Source organism: Sebastes umbrosus, chromosome 10, assembly GCF_015220745.1.
Source record: "Sebastes umbrosus isolate fSebUmb1 chromosome 10, fSebUmb1.pri, whole genome shotgun sequence".
Lineage (NCBI taxonomy): Eukaryota > Metazoa > Chordata > Actinopteri > Perciformes > Sebastidae > Sebastes > Sebastes umbrosus.
This window is the reverse complement of record NC_051278.1, coordinates 27,189,290-27,202,057: the sequence shown is the minus strand read 5'-3', so window position 1 is coordinate 27,202,057 and position 12,768 is coordinate 27,189,290. Positions and strand designations below refer to the sequence as shown.

Sequence of the window (12,768 nt, the reverse complement as noted above, 5' to 3'; positions counted from 1 at the left end):
TTGTATCCTACAAGAGCAATTTCTTCTCCAATATATCTACAGTTAGATACAGTCAGCAAAAGTGTCCTCCACTTACTTCCTTTCCATTTCCCTCTCTCCCAACAATCTCTTCTTCATCTCTTTTCCAAGGCATTGGTTGTGTCTAATGACACTCGTAAAGAGACTACGGTTGGGGAAATGGTGAACCTGATGTCAGCAGACGCCCAGTGCTTCAACGAGGTAACCAACTTCATCCACCTGCTGTGGTCCTGCCCTCTGCAGATCCTGCTGTCCATAGTCTTCCTGTGGCTGGAGTTGGGACCTTCTGTGTTGGCAGGACTGGCAGTCATGTTGCTGATGGTGCCGATCAACGGGCTGCTCGCCACCAAGGCCAGAAAAATCCAGGTCAGCAGAAATACAAACACATACAGGATTGTTGTTACACCTTTTAGAATATAGTGCGCTGCATATAACAACAATAATAGACCTTCACGTTTAGTTTTAAATTTGAATTACAGATCAAAATACTTTTTGTCTTTAAAATATAAGTAATAAGTAATAATGAATGCTAACACCGATGACATTAGAAATGTGGTGCACTAAAAAGGAACACAATACACAAGGATTTACTTACATCCAACTGTAATGGGGGGTGAGATGTTGGTAAACTTCTGGTGCAAAAAAGCCACGGGGCCTTCAGAGTGCTTTGTGCTGAAATGCTCTGCTATGTTTATCTCTTAAAAAACAGCAGGGAGAGTGAGGCCTTTTCAGATCTTGCCTCTTTATTATACTGATTATTTCATTACTGAAACCACAGAAACAAAGGAAAAATGTTGCCATCAGTATTACCTGTGCGCGCACAAGCGAGATCAATATTAATCGGATGTTTTCAAAGTTCAAAATGCACATTGAAAGAACAACCAATTTAATTTTGTGGTCTGCAACTCTTATCTCCACTGTGAGCCAAATAACCACACAATCACTATTCAAGAACATTTGTTTGTCTTTTACAATAGCTATGGCTCACATGCAGGCGTTAGTGAGGATCAAATGGGTCGAGTATTTCTCCTGAGACTTTCACCACATAGATCCAGTGTTTGTTTGGGTGGCAGAAGAATATCCATGCATTTTATTTAAATGTCAAAGATGTTTTCAGAGAAATGCGAAGCGGCTTTGAGAAGCTTCGAGAACACTTTACATGTAATGCTGCAAATGACCTCTCTTCCTAGCTGTATTATTACTAGTTATTATTACATTAGGTTAAAAGTGAGCAACTTTTTAATTTAATTTAATTTCTAATTTTATTATTCTATTTATTATTTCTCATTGTGTGTGTTTTTGTTTGTTTTTAATCCTTTGCCAATTATTTAATCTTTTTTTTGTCTTTTTGTGCATCTTTTGTTTGTAAAACACAAAATGTTGTTTTCATTGAACTTATCATTAATAATAATAATAATAATAATAACAATAATAATTAATAACAAATAAACATTACTGCTATCTATTAAAAAAAAGTGAGCAACTTTTATGACATTGCCTACATTCTTTTTTCTTTTCAGATCGAGAACATGATGTTCAAAGACAAGAGACTGAAAATCATGAACGAAGTACTTAATGGGATCAAGGTGAGTAAATAGCCCATCATCAAAGGTAATTGTTGTAAGAACACCACCTCTTCTAACCTTTTTCGAGTAAAAATAGTTCAGGCTGATTGGTGGAGGTGGGGGCCTTCCTCAGATGAAAGGATTTCGTGCCTTAGGAAAAAGCTGAAACGTTAGTCCTCAGTGCCTTCTATTATCCTGCATCCACCACCTGTGGTTTATTGATGTTGGCCACAGGAGGTATGAATGCTATCATTCTGTTCCCTCACCCTTCCTTTTCCGTGTCCTCCAAAATGCCCTCTACTCCCTCGTCCCCCTCTTTGCCTTTCGTCTCCCACCAGATTCTGAAGCTGTTTGCATGGGAGCCGTCCTTCCAGGCGCAGGTGGAAGACGTTAGGGGGGAAGAACTGAAAGTCATGAAGAAGTTTGCCTACCTGTCGTCTGTTTCCACCTTCATCTTCAACTGTGCTCCGGCTCTGGTGAGTCCCGTTAAGGAGCCTCGTAAAAAAAGACGAGAAGCGGCAGGTCATGGATGGTCTTTTTTGCAAATCTCTATTCTCCTTGCAGGTTTCACTGGTCACATTTGCAGTGTTTGTAGAGGCAAGCCCAAGCAACATGTTGACCGCTGAGAAGGCTTTCACTTCCATCTCTCTTTTCAACATCCTCCGATTTCCCCTGACCATGCTGCCCATGCTCATCGCTGCTATCGTGCAAGTAAGGGAACAACAACAACACACGCTACACGCACACATACCAAACCTAAAAGACCACTAACTTGTTCTTTTGCACTTCAGATGTCAGTGTCTAAGAAGCGCCTGGAGAAGTTTCTGGGAGGTGAAGACCTTGACAGTGACATTGTGCGCCATGACCACAGCTTCAGTACGTTCACCATCTGCATTTACACCTGTTCCTCCGCTGAGCAGTGAGGCATATTTATTGGTACATGTACAGTACATAATGTCCTATCTGTGCACCTGTGTTCATCTGCTAGACTCTGCTGTTAGCATACGTGACGGTTCCTTTGCTTGGGAAAAAGAAGCTGAGCCTCTGCTGAAAGAGTATGTTTGTTGTGTCAAACATAAAATAACACATTTGGATATTACACTATATAGCTGCAAAACATTTGTGTTTAACCCTTTACAACCGTGACCATATTTATTCTGTGCGTGTTTGCCAGTGTGTCCTTGGATATTAAGCCAGGTCGGTTGGTAGCAGTAGTGGGAGCTGTGGGCTCAGGAAAGTCCTCGCTCATGTCAGCCCTCCTGGGAGAGATGTACAGCACCAAAGGCTTCATCAACATTCAGGTGACACCTTGTTCCTGCCTTCGCCAAACAATAATACTGTAGTGTGTTCAGCCAAGGGCATTTAATACCCACAACATTCTGTTGAGTGTTAATTAAAATTACCCAGTTCAAACCAGTTTTAATTAGAGTGTATGAAGATGTTTTTTCCACTGCGGTAATAATTGAACATTCACTTCAGTACACAAAAAGTGATTCAAGAGTGCAGGAAAAAAAACAGTAAAATTTGACAGGTTCTTGATTGAATTTATTTGATGATTAAAGATACAGAATAACTCTGTGCAGCAGTAGTTACAATCATCAAGGATTAAAATACAAAATTATTTCCACTGTGGTCCTCCAGCATACAACACAACGAAAACATAAAAACCACAACAACACTCGAGACAAAACACATTACAACGGCAGAGTGGCACAGCCTACACGTTCCAAGCTCTCTTTGTGATCTAATTCAGGCTACAAGTTACTAAGAAACCATCTTTTTAAGTCCAATTTGAAGTTTTGCTCTGATGTGATCAATATTAGACTTGAACAGGAAATAGCTTTAACCTTTCTATACTTCCTGAGAAAAGCCAATAGTAAAGGCTGCTGTAAAAATGTGATTTCTTCAAACAGTTGAACAATGCAGCAATAAAATAAGGCTTTAACCTTTTCTATAAATGCAACTATAAGTGATTTGCTTTTTGCCCTCTCAACCGGTGTAGTGTTTGGTTTGAATGGCAGGGGGCTGGACACCACTGTGGTTAGAAGGAACTCTGTGCCTGACTCTTAACGTTTTTCTGTCCAGGGCTCCCTTGCCTATGTGCCACAGCAAGCCTGGATCCAAAACGCCACTCTGAGGGATAACATCCTGTTTGGCTCTGCCCATGAGGAAAGGAGGTTTCAGGGAGTGATAGAGGCCTGTGCCCTGGTTCCCGACCTGGAGCTGCTGCCTGGAGGTGCCCTCACCGAGATTGGAGAGAAAGTAAGAGCCAAGGATTAGAGGATTTGTATATGATAGTTGTTGGAGTTTCGTTGCTGTGTATGGCTCACCCTATGTAAACATATTCTGGATGTTCAGTGAGAACACAAACACAATCATACTTGTCTGAGCTGATCACAAACCACACAAACCCAGCTGCAAGCCTTGTTTGTGCCCCTTGTTTTCAAAGACAATACCAATGTTAGAATTATTGTCAATGTATTTTTTATCAATGAATATGTTGTAAAATCCTTGTGATATTAATTATGGGTCAAATCACCCTTCGCTACCACTGTTTTTGCATCCTTTGCAGCCCATTTACTCAATTTTTCTTTCAAATATACAGTAAAACCAATTTGCAGAGACTTAAAGGACAAGTGTGTAATATTTAGAGGGATCTATTGGTAGAAATGGAATATAATATTAATAAGTATGTTTTCTTTAGTTTATAATCAGCTGAAAATAAGAATCGTCGTGTTTTCGTTACCTTAGAATGAGACGTTTATATCTACATAGGGAGCGGGTTCTCTTAATGGAGTCCACCATGTTGCACCACCATGTTGCACCGCCATGTTGCTACAGTAGCCCAGAACGGCTTGTGCTGGAGTCGATAACGTTACTCTCCTGTTGTCGCTACCGCTCTTTCTCTTGCTTCACCACTCACTTCCCTTGTACACACACACACACACTGTAAGCAGGTTCTGTTCCAGAGGACCTACGCTACTCTTACTACACCTGGCTCTAGAGAGGGCCATTCGCGTTTTCACGTCAGCCACCGTAGCTCTCCAACCCGCTTGGCACACGGGAGAGCCTTCAGTTGGTTGCAATCTTAATCTCACCGCTAGATACTGACAGATCCTACACACTGTTACTTTAAAACCAGCTCAGAAATCCATGACAACGTGGTTATATTATTTCTTAAGGTTGTGTTATTTTTTCATAGAAATATAGTTCTTGTTCTGAAGATTCAACAACTAAGGCATATCAGCTGCCAAGCAACATTACATCGATGACACATATTGTTCAAAATGAAAACCCAGAGACGAATAATAAGAAACACCTCTCCTCTCCTCTCCTCTCCTCTCCTCTCCTCTCCTCTCCTCTCCTCTCCCCTCCTCTCCTCTGTCCTCAGGGCATCAACCTCTCAGGGGGTCAGAAGCAGCGTGTGAGCTTGGCCCGGGCGGCTTACAGTCAGGCTGATATTTATCTATTAGATGACCCCATGTCTGCTGTGGACTCTCATGTAGGAAAACATCTCTTCGATGAAGTCATTGGACCCAAAGGACTACTCAAAGACAAGGTTTGTGCTGAGCCTTAATGCATTGATCAGTATTAAATGTTTCACTTCAAAAGAACTACTATTTGAATATGGTATAATTCACAGTGACATGTTAAATATATTGGTAGCAGGCAGTTCAGAATATGATTTTTTTTTTACCAAAGATAGCTGTAATAAAATGTGATTTACAATCCTTTCATAGACCCTATATATTCTTATTTTTTTACTGTCCGAAGTGAATTATGATTTCACAGCTGAGGGCAAGTGTGTCTTTGTCTGTACAGACTCGTATCCTGGTGACTCATGGAGTGAGCTTCCTGCCATACGTAGATGAAATAGTGGTCTTGGTGGATGGAGTGATTTCTGAGGTTGGATCCTACAAGAGCCTTCGTGCCAGCAAAGGAGCTTTTTCTGAATTTCTAGACACATATGCCAAAGAGCAAAGGAATAGAACCCTTTCAGAGTCAGGTAATTACACAAGTTTTCTCACTGCATTATTGATGTAAGATGCACAAAATACTGCACTTTTGTGGCACAACCAAAAACTGTGGCTGAGGTCTGCATATGAGTTATAATGTGATTATGAGCTTTATATAGAGCTATAGATACAGTATGTAGGACACCATGTATGCTATGTGACCATATTTATTCAGATCATCGCCAGGACACTGCAGATGTGGAGCTGATCCCTGATATAGAGGACATTCAACCCGACTCTCCTTTGGAGGACACAGTTTCTTTAACGCTAAAGAGAGAAAGCAGTATCCGCCGCAGCCAGCGCAACAGCAGGTTAGAACTCAATGAAGTGATGGGCAACAAAATAGACAAACAGCTTGAGTGAGTGAGGATTAATGTGGGGGCAGTGGGCTTCTCGTAGGGCACATGGGCAAGTCACCATTATCACAATGATCCCATGCCCAAATATTGTCTCATGCAGTATTTCTTGTTTTCATGCACTGCATACAAGTACAATATTTGAATCTCTGGTAGCACTTTTTAATAACCATAATTTATAAATGGTAAATTGATAGTTAATTCAAATTTAGTTAATAGTTGTTTTACTGTTAACAAACAATGAAATTATAATTAATAATGTTTAGTAGTGCTATAATTTATGTTATTTTAACAATTGCAACGGCTACTTACTTAAGAAACCAATAATTTGACACAAAAACAATCCGCCGGAGTGCCACATCAGAACTGCGCCCATAGCAACGGTCTGTTATACATGGCAACGGTCTGCTATAAAGAAATAACAGATTGACCAATCGGAATCGAATATTCAACAAAGTCGTGTAATAATGGTTTGTAAACCATCCATAAACATTATTTAGATTTATTTATTGTCAATGGTTAATAATTGGTTTCTGGTCCATCTATCTACGTAACGTTTATAGATGTTTTACGAACAATTTCTTAAAGGTTTACAAATCATTTGGTAATTATAGAAAATGTTATAATGTGTGCAACAATAAACTATTAATAAGTACTTAACTAATGTAATCAGAATGTAATTGTTATTGTCTCCTATCAGCTATGATACAATATATAATTTATAAACTAATTATTTCACATTACACAAACTAATGATAAAATAACAGAAATTATAGCATTACTCATAATGAGTAAACATTATTAATCAGAATTTCATTGTTTGTTAACAGTAAAATATCTATTAACTAAGTTTAATTAACTATCAATTTACCATTTATAAATGATTATATGCTTATTATAAAGTGTTACCGTATCTCCCACTAAGTATTTCTTCATGCTGTTTTCTTCTGTGGTTTTTTCTGTCCTTTTTTCTAATGTCAGACTAAGAAAAACTAGCACCATAAGAAAACCAGAAGATGTTGGTGAATCAAAGAAAGGCCAGAGGCTGATAGAAAAGGAAACTATGGAAACGGGACAGGTAATCTAAGTTCTTGGTTTGTTTAAATACTTTTTCCAACAGCACAATTGACACATAATTAGAACCTTTTTCTGAGCCTTTTTGTCTCTCTTATATCCAGGTGAAGTTCTCAGTGTTCGTCCAGTACCTGCGCGCCATGGGCTGGGGATATGCAGCCATGGTCTTCGTGGTTTACTTGATCCAGAACATTGCGTTCATTGGTCAGAACCTGTGGCTGAGTGACTGGACCGATGATGCAGTGGATTACGCCAACATTACATACCCTGACTGGAAGAGGGATACCCGGGTTGGAGTGTTTGGAGTTCTGGGAGTGGCTCAGGGTAAATGAACAGGCTTTTTTTTTTTTATTTCACAAATATTTTCAAGTTCATGTCAGTTAGCTTCAAAGCTAAAATGAAATTTAGTTCCATTAGGGAAAGTACAATCCAGTAGTTCTACAGTATATGAATAGTTTGACATTTTGGGAAGTAAGTTTATTCACTTTTTTGCCTTAAAGGTGCTAAATTCGATATTCAGAGCATTAATATAGCAGCAAACAACAATTTGCTATGTAAAGATATAGAGGAGTAATGTTTACCTGAGCAGAGAATGAAGTCGCTCTCCGTCTGTGTGTGTTGTAATCCAAGCTTCTCTGCGCTTTGTTGACATCATCGGGCCACATGCTTTCAAAGCATGCAGTGCAAGTGAGCGTGCCCCACTGGCTTGCTCACTGCCAGAAGTGTAGAGCCCACCCTCCGGTTCTTCCTCAGGTAAACACTGTTATCTCTGTCAGTACTGTTGCCGTTCTTTGCACTGTTAGCACTGTTAGCACCATTACCTGCAAGCCACTGGCTCGCCATCGCCATGTTGAGAGCTGTTGAGAGGCACTAGAAATGCTGTCAATGAAGAGGGATTTCTATGGGCTATATATATATATATATATATATATAAATCCCTCTTCATTGACAGTGAAGAGGGATTTCTGTGGGCTATATATTAATAAGAAAAAACTGCGCCTTGATGGAGAAAAACACCTGAAGTATTTCAGAATGAGCGCTGAACAAATGAACAATTTACTTTCATTGATTGGAGCTGACCTGACCAGGCAGACAACAACTTACAGGGCTGCCATTGAACCAAAACAGCGGCTTGCCGTCACACTGAGGTAATTATAACTATTTCAATTTATGGACCTGCATTAATAAAGACCAGAGTAAATATAAGTAAAGTGGGTTTTTTTTATTATTATAAAACAAAGCAAAATAAACAGTTTCGTTATTTGTTAACCTTTAGAAAACGAAAGTTATCATTAAATATCTTTAAAAAAATTAAATAACACCTCTAAAAGAAAGAACAATAAAGTTAAGTGGTGTTTGTTGAGAGAGAGAGAGAGAGAGAGAGAGAGAGAGAGAGAGAGAGAGAGAGAATCGGAAAAATACTGCCCATCACCTGATGTTCTTATAACCTATTAACCCAGTCTATTATATTTATAGCATATGTAGGGTTTCTGCTATGACTACTACAGTGTTTACAAAATTAAAAGCCTGTACTATATTAACTTGATGGAAACCTGCAAGTACACCACTGCTTTATTTAGAGTATTTCAGAATAAAAGCATTGTGTTAACGAATGCATGATTCTGTGCACTAAAAACGCTAGAGGCCTTTTATTTTGAAATCTAGATAGGAAGTGTAAAATATTGATGGTCAGTGACATATTCTACAGATGTCTAGACATGGAAACTGTAGTAATCTTGCTGGTATGATGTTCATATACTGTCAATAGATCACCTTCACTGTCTGTTGCTGCTGGGAGACGCAGCCGAGAGGTAAGCGGCTCGCGTGTAAAATAGGCGAGCCTTCTATTCTATAAAATAGACGCGCGTCTGACGTGCGTCTCATGCGGGCAGTGTGTCCACTCTAACCTGTTAACATGGACGCCGAAATAAAAAACAACACGCGACGTTGCCGTCACGCGAGCATGAAGCGGGCTGTGTGCTCCAGGCTTTAGAGTGGTGTCAGTTTCCTGATTTAACTCTTAGCAAGAAAGTGAATAAGCATATTTAACAAATTGTTGAACTATTCCTTTAATGTAGTTGCCTTGAAAGAAGAAAAAAACATTTGCTTAGGCCCTAAATTTGTCTTATAATTCAAGATTCAAGATTCAAGATGTTTATTGTCACGCCGGTTATACAAGTACAATCGTGTGAAATACTTTTTGCTGGGAAGCTCCATTAAAATAATAAGTTATATTACAATAATAAAAGGAAAGACTTTGTACAAAGGCATATTAAGAACATATACAGTATAAGAGGCAGTGAGATAAATATAGAAGTAGAGTTGGGCACTATAAAAATATTGCACAGACATTTATTTTTTTATATTGCACATATTGTATTGATTGAGGTATTGCACTTGTTTATTGCACTTTTTATGTGAGAAGGTGTCGTAGGAATTATCTATTCAAAAGTCTTATGGCCTGGGGGAAAAAACTGTTCCTCAGTCTGCTGGTGAGAGTCCTGGGGGTCCTGTATCTTCTACCAGAGGGCAGGAGGGAGAACAGGCTGTTGTGGGGTTGTGTGTTGTCCTTAATGACCCTCAAGGACTTCCTGAGGCACCGCTGGGTGTACCGCTCCTGCAGGCTGGGCAGCTCGCATCCGGTGATGTGTTGGGCCGAGCACACCACCCTTCCCAGCGCCTTGTGGTCCACGTTGGTGCAGCTGCCGTACCAGGTGGTGGAGCAGCCTGTCAGGAGGCTCTCTATGGTGCCTCGGTAGAAGTCCCTGAGGATTTGTGGTTTCAGTCTAAAGGTCCTTAGGCTCCTCAGAGCGTACAGTCTCTGTTGGGCACTTCCTGACTACAGCGGTGGTGTGGGTGGCCCATCTCAAGTTCTTATGGATGTTGACACCCAGGTATTTAAAGGTGTCCACCCTCTCCACCGCTGTGCCGTTGATAGTGACTGGTGGGTGAGTGCAACCCCCCCTCCTGTAATCCACGATGACCTCCTTGGTCTTTGAGACGTTCAGGGAGAGGTGGTTGTTCTGACACCACTGTTCCAGGGTGGTCAACTCCTCCCTGTAGGCCGTCTCGTCGCCATGAGAGATCAACCCCACAACTGCTGTGTCGTCTGCGAACTTCACGATGGTGTTTGAAGCCCTTGTTGCCACACAGTCGTGGGTGTAGAGGGAGTACAGGAGGGGGCTGAGAACACAGCCCTGTGGCGCTCCTGTGCTGAGAGTCAGTGAAGTGGAGGTGAGGTTGTCCATTCTCACCACCTGGGGGCGTTCCGTCAGGAAGTCCAGGATCCAGTCACACAGTGGTGTGTTCAGGCCCTGATCCTTTAGCTTAGTGACGAGCCCGGTGGACGGGCACAATGGTGTTGAACGCTGAGCTGTAATCCACGAACAGCATCCTCACATAGGTGTCCCTTCCTTCTAGGTGGGAGAGGGCGGCATGTAGGACATAATGTTGTCATGCCAATGCCCAAATTACTGCTAACTTTTTAGCAATTGACAGTCATATTCATACCATTTAAATCCAGTTTTCCTCAGAGCTCAGGATGAACATGAAGACCTGTGTGTGTGTGTCTTATTGAAGTGTGGATTATTTAACATTAATTCCCACAATGAACAGGATAAAAGGAGAATAGATGAAAGCACTTACCAGGGAACATCCGAATAGAACAGCTTGAACTGAGAAAGTACTGACAGGCATAAGAATGAAATAGTTTGTACATCCCTGGATACTGGATTGTACGTGTTGGTGAATCATACAAGAGGACTGGCTGATGTTGGAGCCAAGCCTTATATGGATATTACAGTACGTGATTCAGTACATGAAGTGTGGGAGTATTTGATTGTTTTGATTAACATTTGAAAAGCATCTTACTGTAATGGTTCACCAAGCTGGCTACTGTAGTAAACTCAGTACAAACAACTGACGCCTAATAATATAATATAACAATTGAATTACTTTTGACAGCAGAAAGAAAAGTGATTCAACACCTGTATTGTGATAGTGACAGAAAGTTGGCCTCCTAACATTGCAATGATGAGAACAGAGCTTTGGAAGTACACTAGCCATGTTTTCTCAAAGGCTGTGCTGGGTTTATCATTCCAGTGTGCCTAGAAGCACAAGGCAAAGCCTTGTGCAAAGCACACTGGTCTATTATTCGTCGGGCTTATTCCAGTGTGCCTAGAAGCACAAGGCAAAGCCTTGTGCAAAGCACACTGGTCTATTATTCGTCGGGCTTATTTCTTATTCAGACTTCTGCCTAAACTTTGGCACGCTACTCCTCCGGCAGCGTTGCCAACACCTGTACAAAAAGTACATCAAAACGTGCGGAATGATCGGGAATCGTGTGCTATGACCTGACTAAGAGATTCACGCAGCGGTTTCCGAGAAAATCGCGCGAAAGCGCGATTTTTTTCTCCATTGGAATGCATTGAAAATCGACGTGACGAGTGCTCATAAACACTCCTCTTTGGGGCCATACAGAGTCGCCATACTTTAACGTAGAAACGTGATTAAAAGTTTAAACGGGTCACGAGACTTGGGACTTTATTTGGCCAAATGGAAATTTTTTGATAGCTGACACTATTTACTGTATCACGCCATTTCAGTGAGCCAGCATGCTCTAAACCAGGGCTTCAATGGATCAGGGCCATAATTAATGTGATCAATTACACTTGTGATTAAAAGCCCCCAACTCTCATTGTATGATAACAGGAACTAGGTATTCACCTACTTTTCAAAATAAAATCCCTCAACTCTTACTGTATGTTAACAAGAAACTAAACACTCCTCATGGCCCCCAATCACCATGGCAACCACTGACAGACACGCACGCAGCGAAAGGGCCTACAGTTATGACCTCACTATGGACAGACAGTCTGAATTCTGCCCCCCCCCTCCACACACACACCACCCCTAGCCCCCACCCATCCCCCCAGCACCAGGCACACTGGTCAAAATTTCTTGCGAAATTTTCTAGTGAAGTCTTACTATTCCTCTTCTTACGTTTTTTGCCGCGCTACTCCTGCCGCAGCGTTGGCAACACCTGTAAAAAAAGTACATCAAAACGTGCGGAATGATCGGGAATGGTGTGCTATGACCTGTCTAAGAGATTCGCGTAGCGGTCTCCGAAAAAATCGCGCGAAACGCGATTTCTTTGCTCCATAGGAATGAGTGCCAAATCGACGTGAAGAGAGCTCAAAAACACTCGTCTTTTGGGCCATACAGAGTCGCCATACTTTAACGTAGAAAAATGATTAAAAGTTTAAACAGGTCACGAGATTTCGGGCTTTATTGGGCCTATCATCCCCCTTCTTATAACCTCACTGTGGTCCTCAGACCCCCCCCCAGCACCAGGCACACTGGTCAAAATTTCTTGTGAAATTTTCTAGTGAAGTCTTACTATTCCTCTTCTTATGGTTTTTGCCGCGCTACTCCTCCCGCAGCGTTGCCAACACCTGTACAAAAAGTACATCAAAACGTGCGGAATGATCGGGAATGGTGTGCTATGACCTGTCTAAGAGATTGGCGTAGCGGTCTCCGAAAAAATCGCGTGAAAGCGCGATTTCTTTGCTCCACAGGAATGAGTGGCAAATCAATGTGAAGACAGCTCAAAAACACTCGTCTTTAGGGCCATACAGAGTCGCCATACTTTAAGGTAGAAAAATGATTAAAAGTTTAAACGGGTCACGAGACTTGGGACTTTATTGGGCCTATCATCCCCCTTCTTCTAACCTAACTATG

The 12,768-nt window shown here is 41.2% G+C and overlaps 1 protein-coding gene across 2 annotated transcripts in view; it reads left to right on the top strand.

The window, feature by feature from the left end:
- The window catches only part of abcc2 (ATP-binding cassette, sub-family C (CFTR/MRP), member 2), a 37,013-nt gene that overhangs the window by 14,097 nt on the left and 10,148 nt on the right, over positions 1-12,768 (top strand). For both annotated transcript variants that reach the window (XM_037782429.1, XM_037782430.1), the window contains exons 10-22: positions 130-384; positions 1,539-1,604; positions 1,922-2,059; positions 2,148-2,294; positions 2,375-2,459; positions 2,572-2,638; positions 2,758-2,884; positions 3,669-3,845; positions 4,975-5,142; positions 5,406-5,589; positions 5,775-5,910; positions 6,931-7,033; positions 7,134-7,353. In XM_037782429.1, coding sequence (XP_037638357.1) covers positions 130-384; positions 1,539-1,604; positions 1,922-2,059; positions 2,148-2,294; positions 2,375-2,459; positions 2,572-2,638; positions 2,758-2,884; positions 3,669-3,845; positions 4,975-5,142; positions 5,406-5,589; positions 5,775-5,910; positions 6,931-7,033; positions 7,134-7,353 — 1,873 coding nt within the window. The remainder of the gene's footprint in view (positions 1-129; positions 385-1,538; positions 1,605-1,921; positions 2,060-2,147; positions 2,295-2,374; positions 2,460-2,571; positions 2,639-2,757; positions 2,885-3,668; positions 3,846-4,974; positions 5,143-5,405; positions 5,590-5,774; positions 5,911-6,930; positions 7,034-7,133; positions 7,354-12,768) is intronic.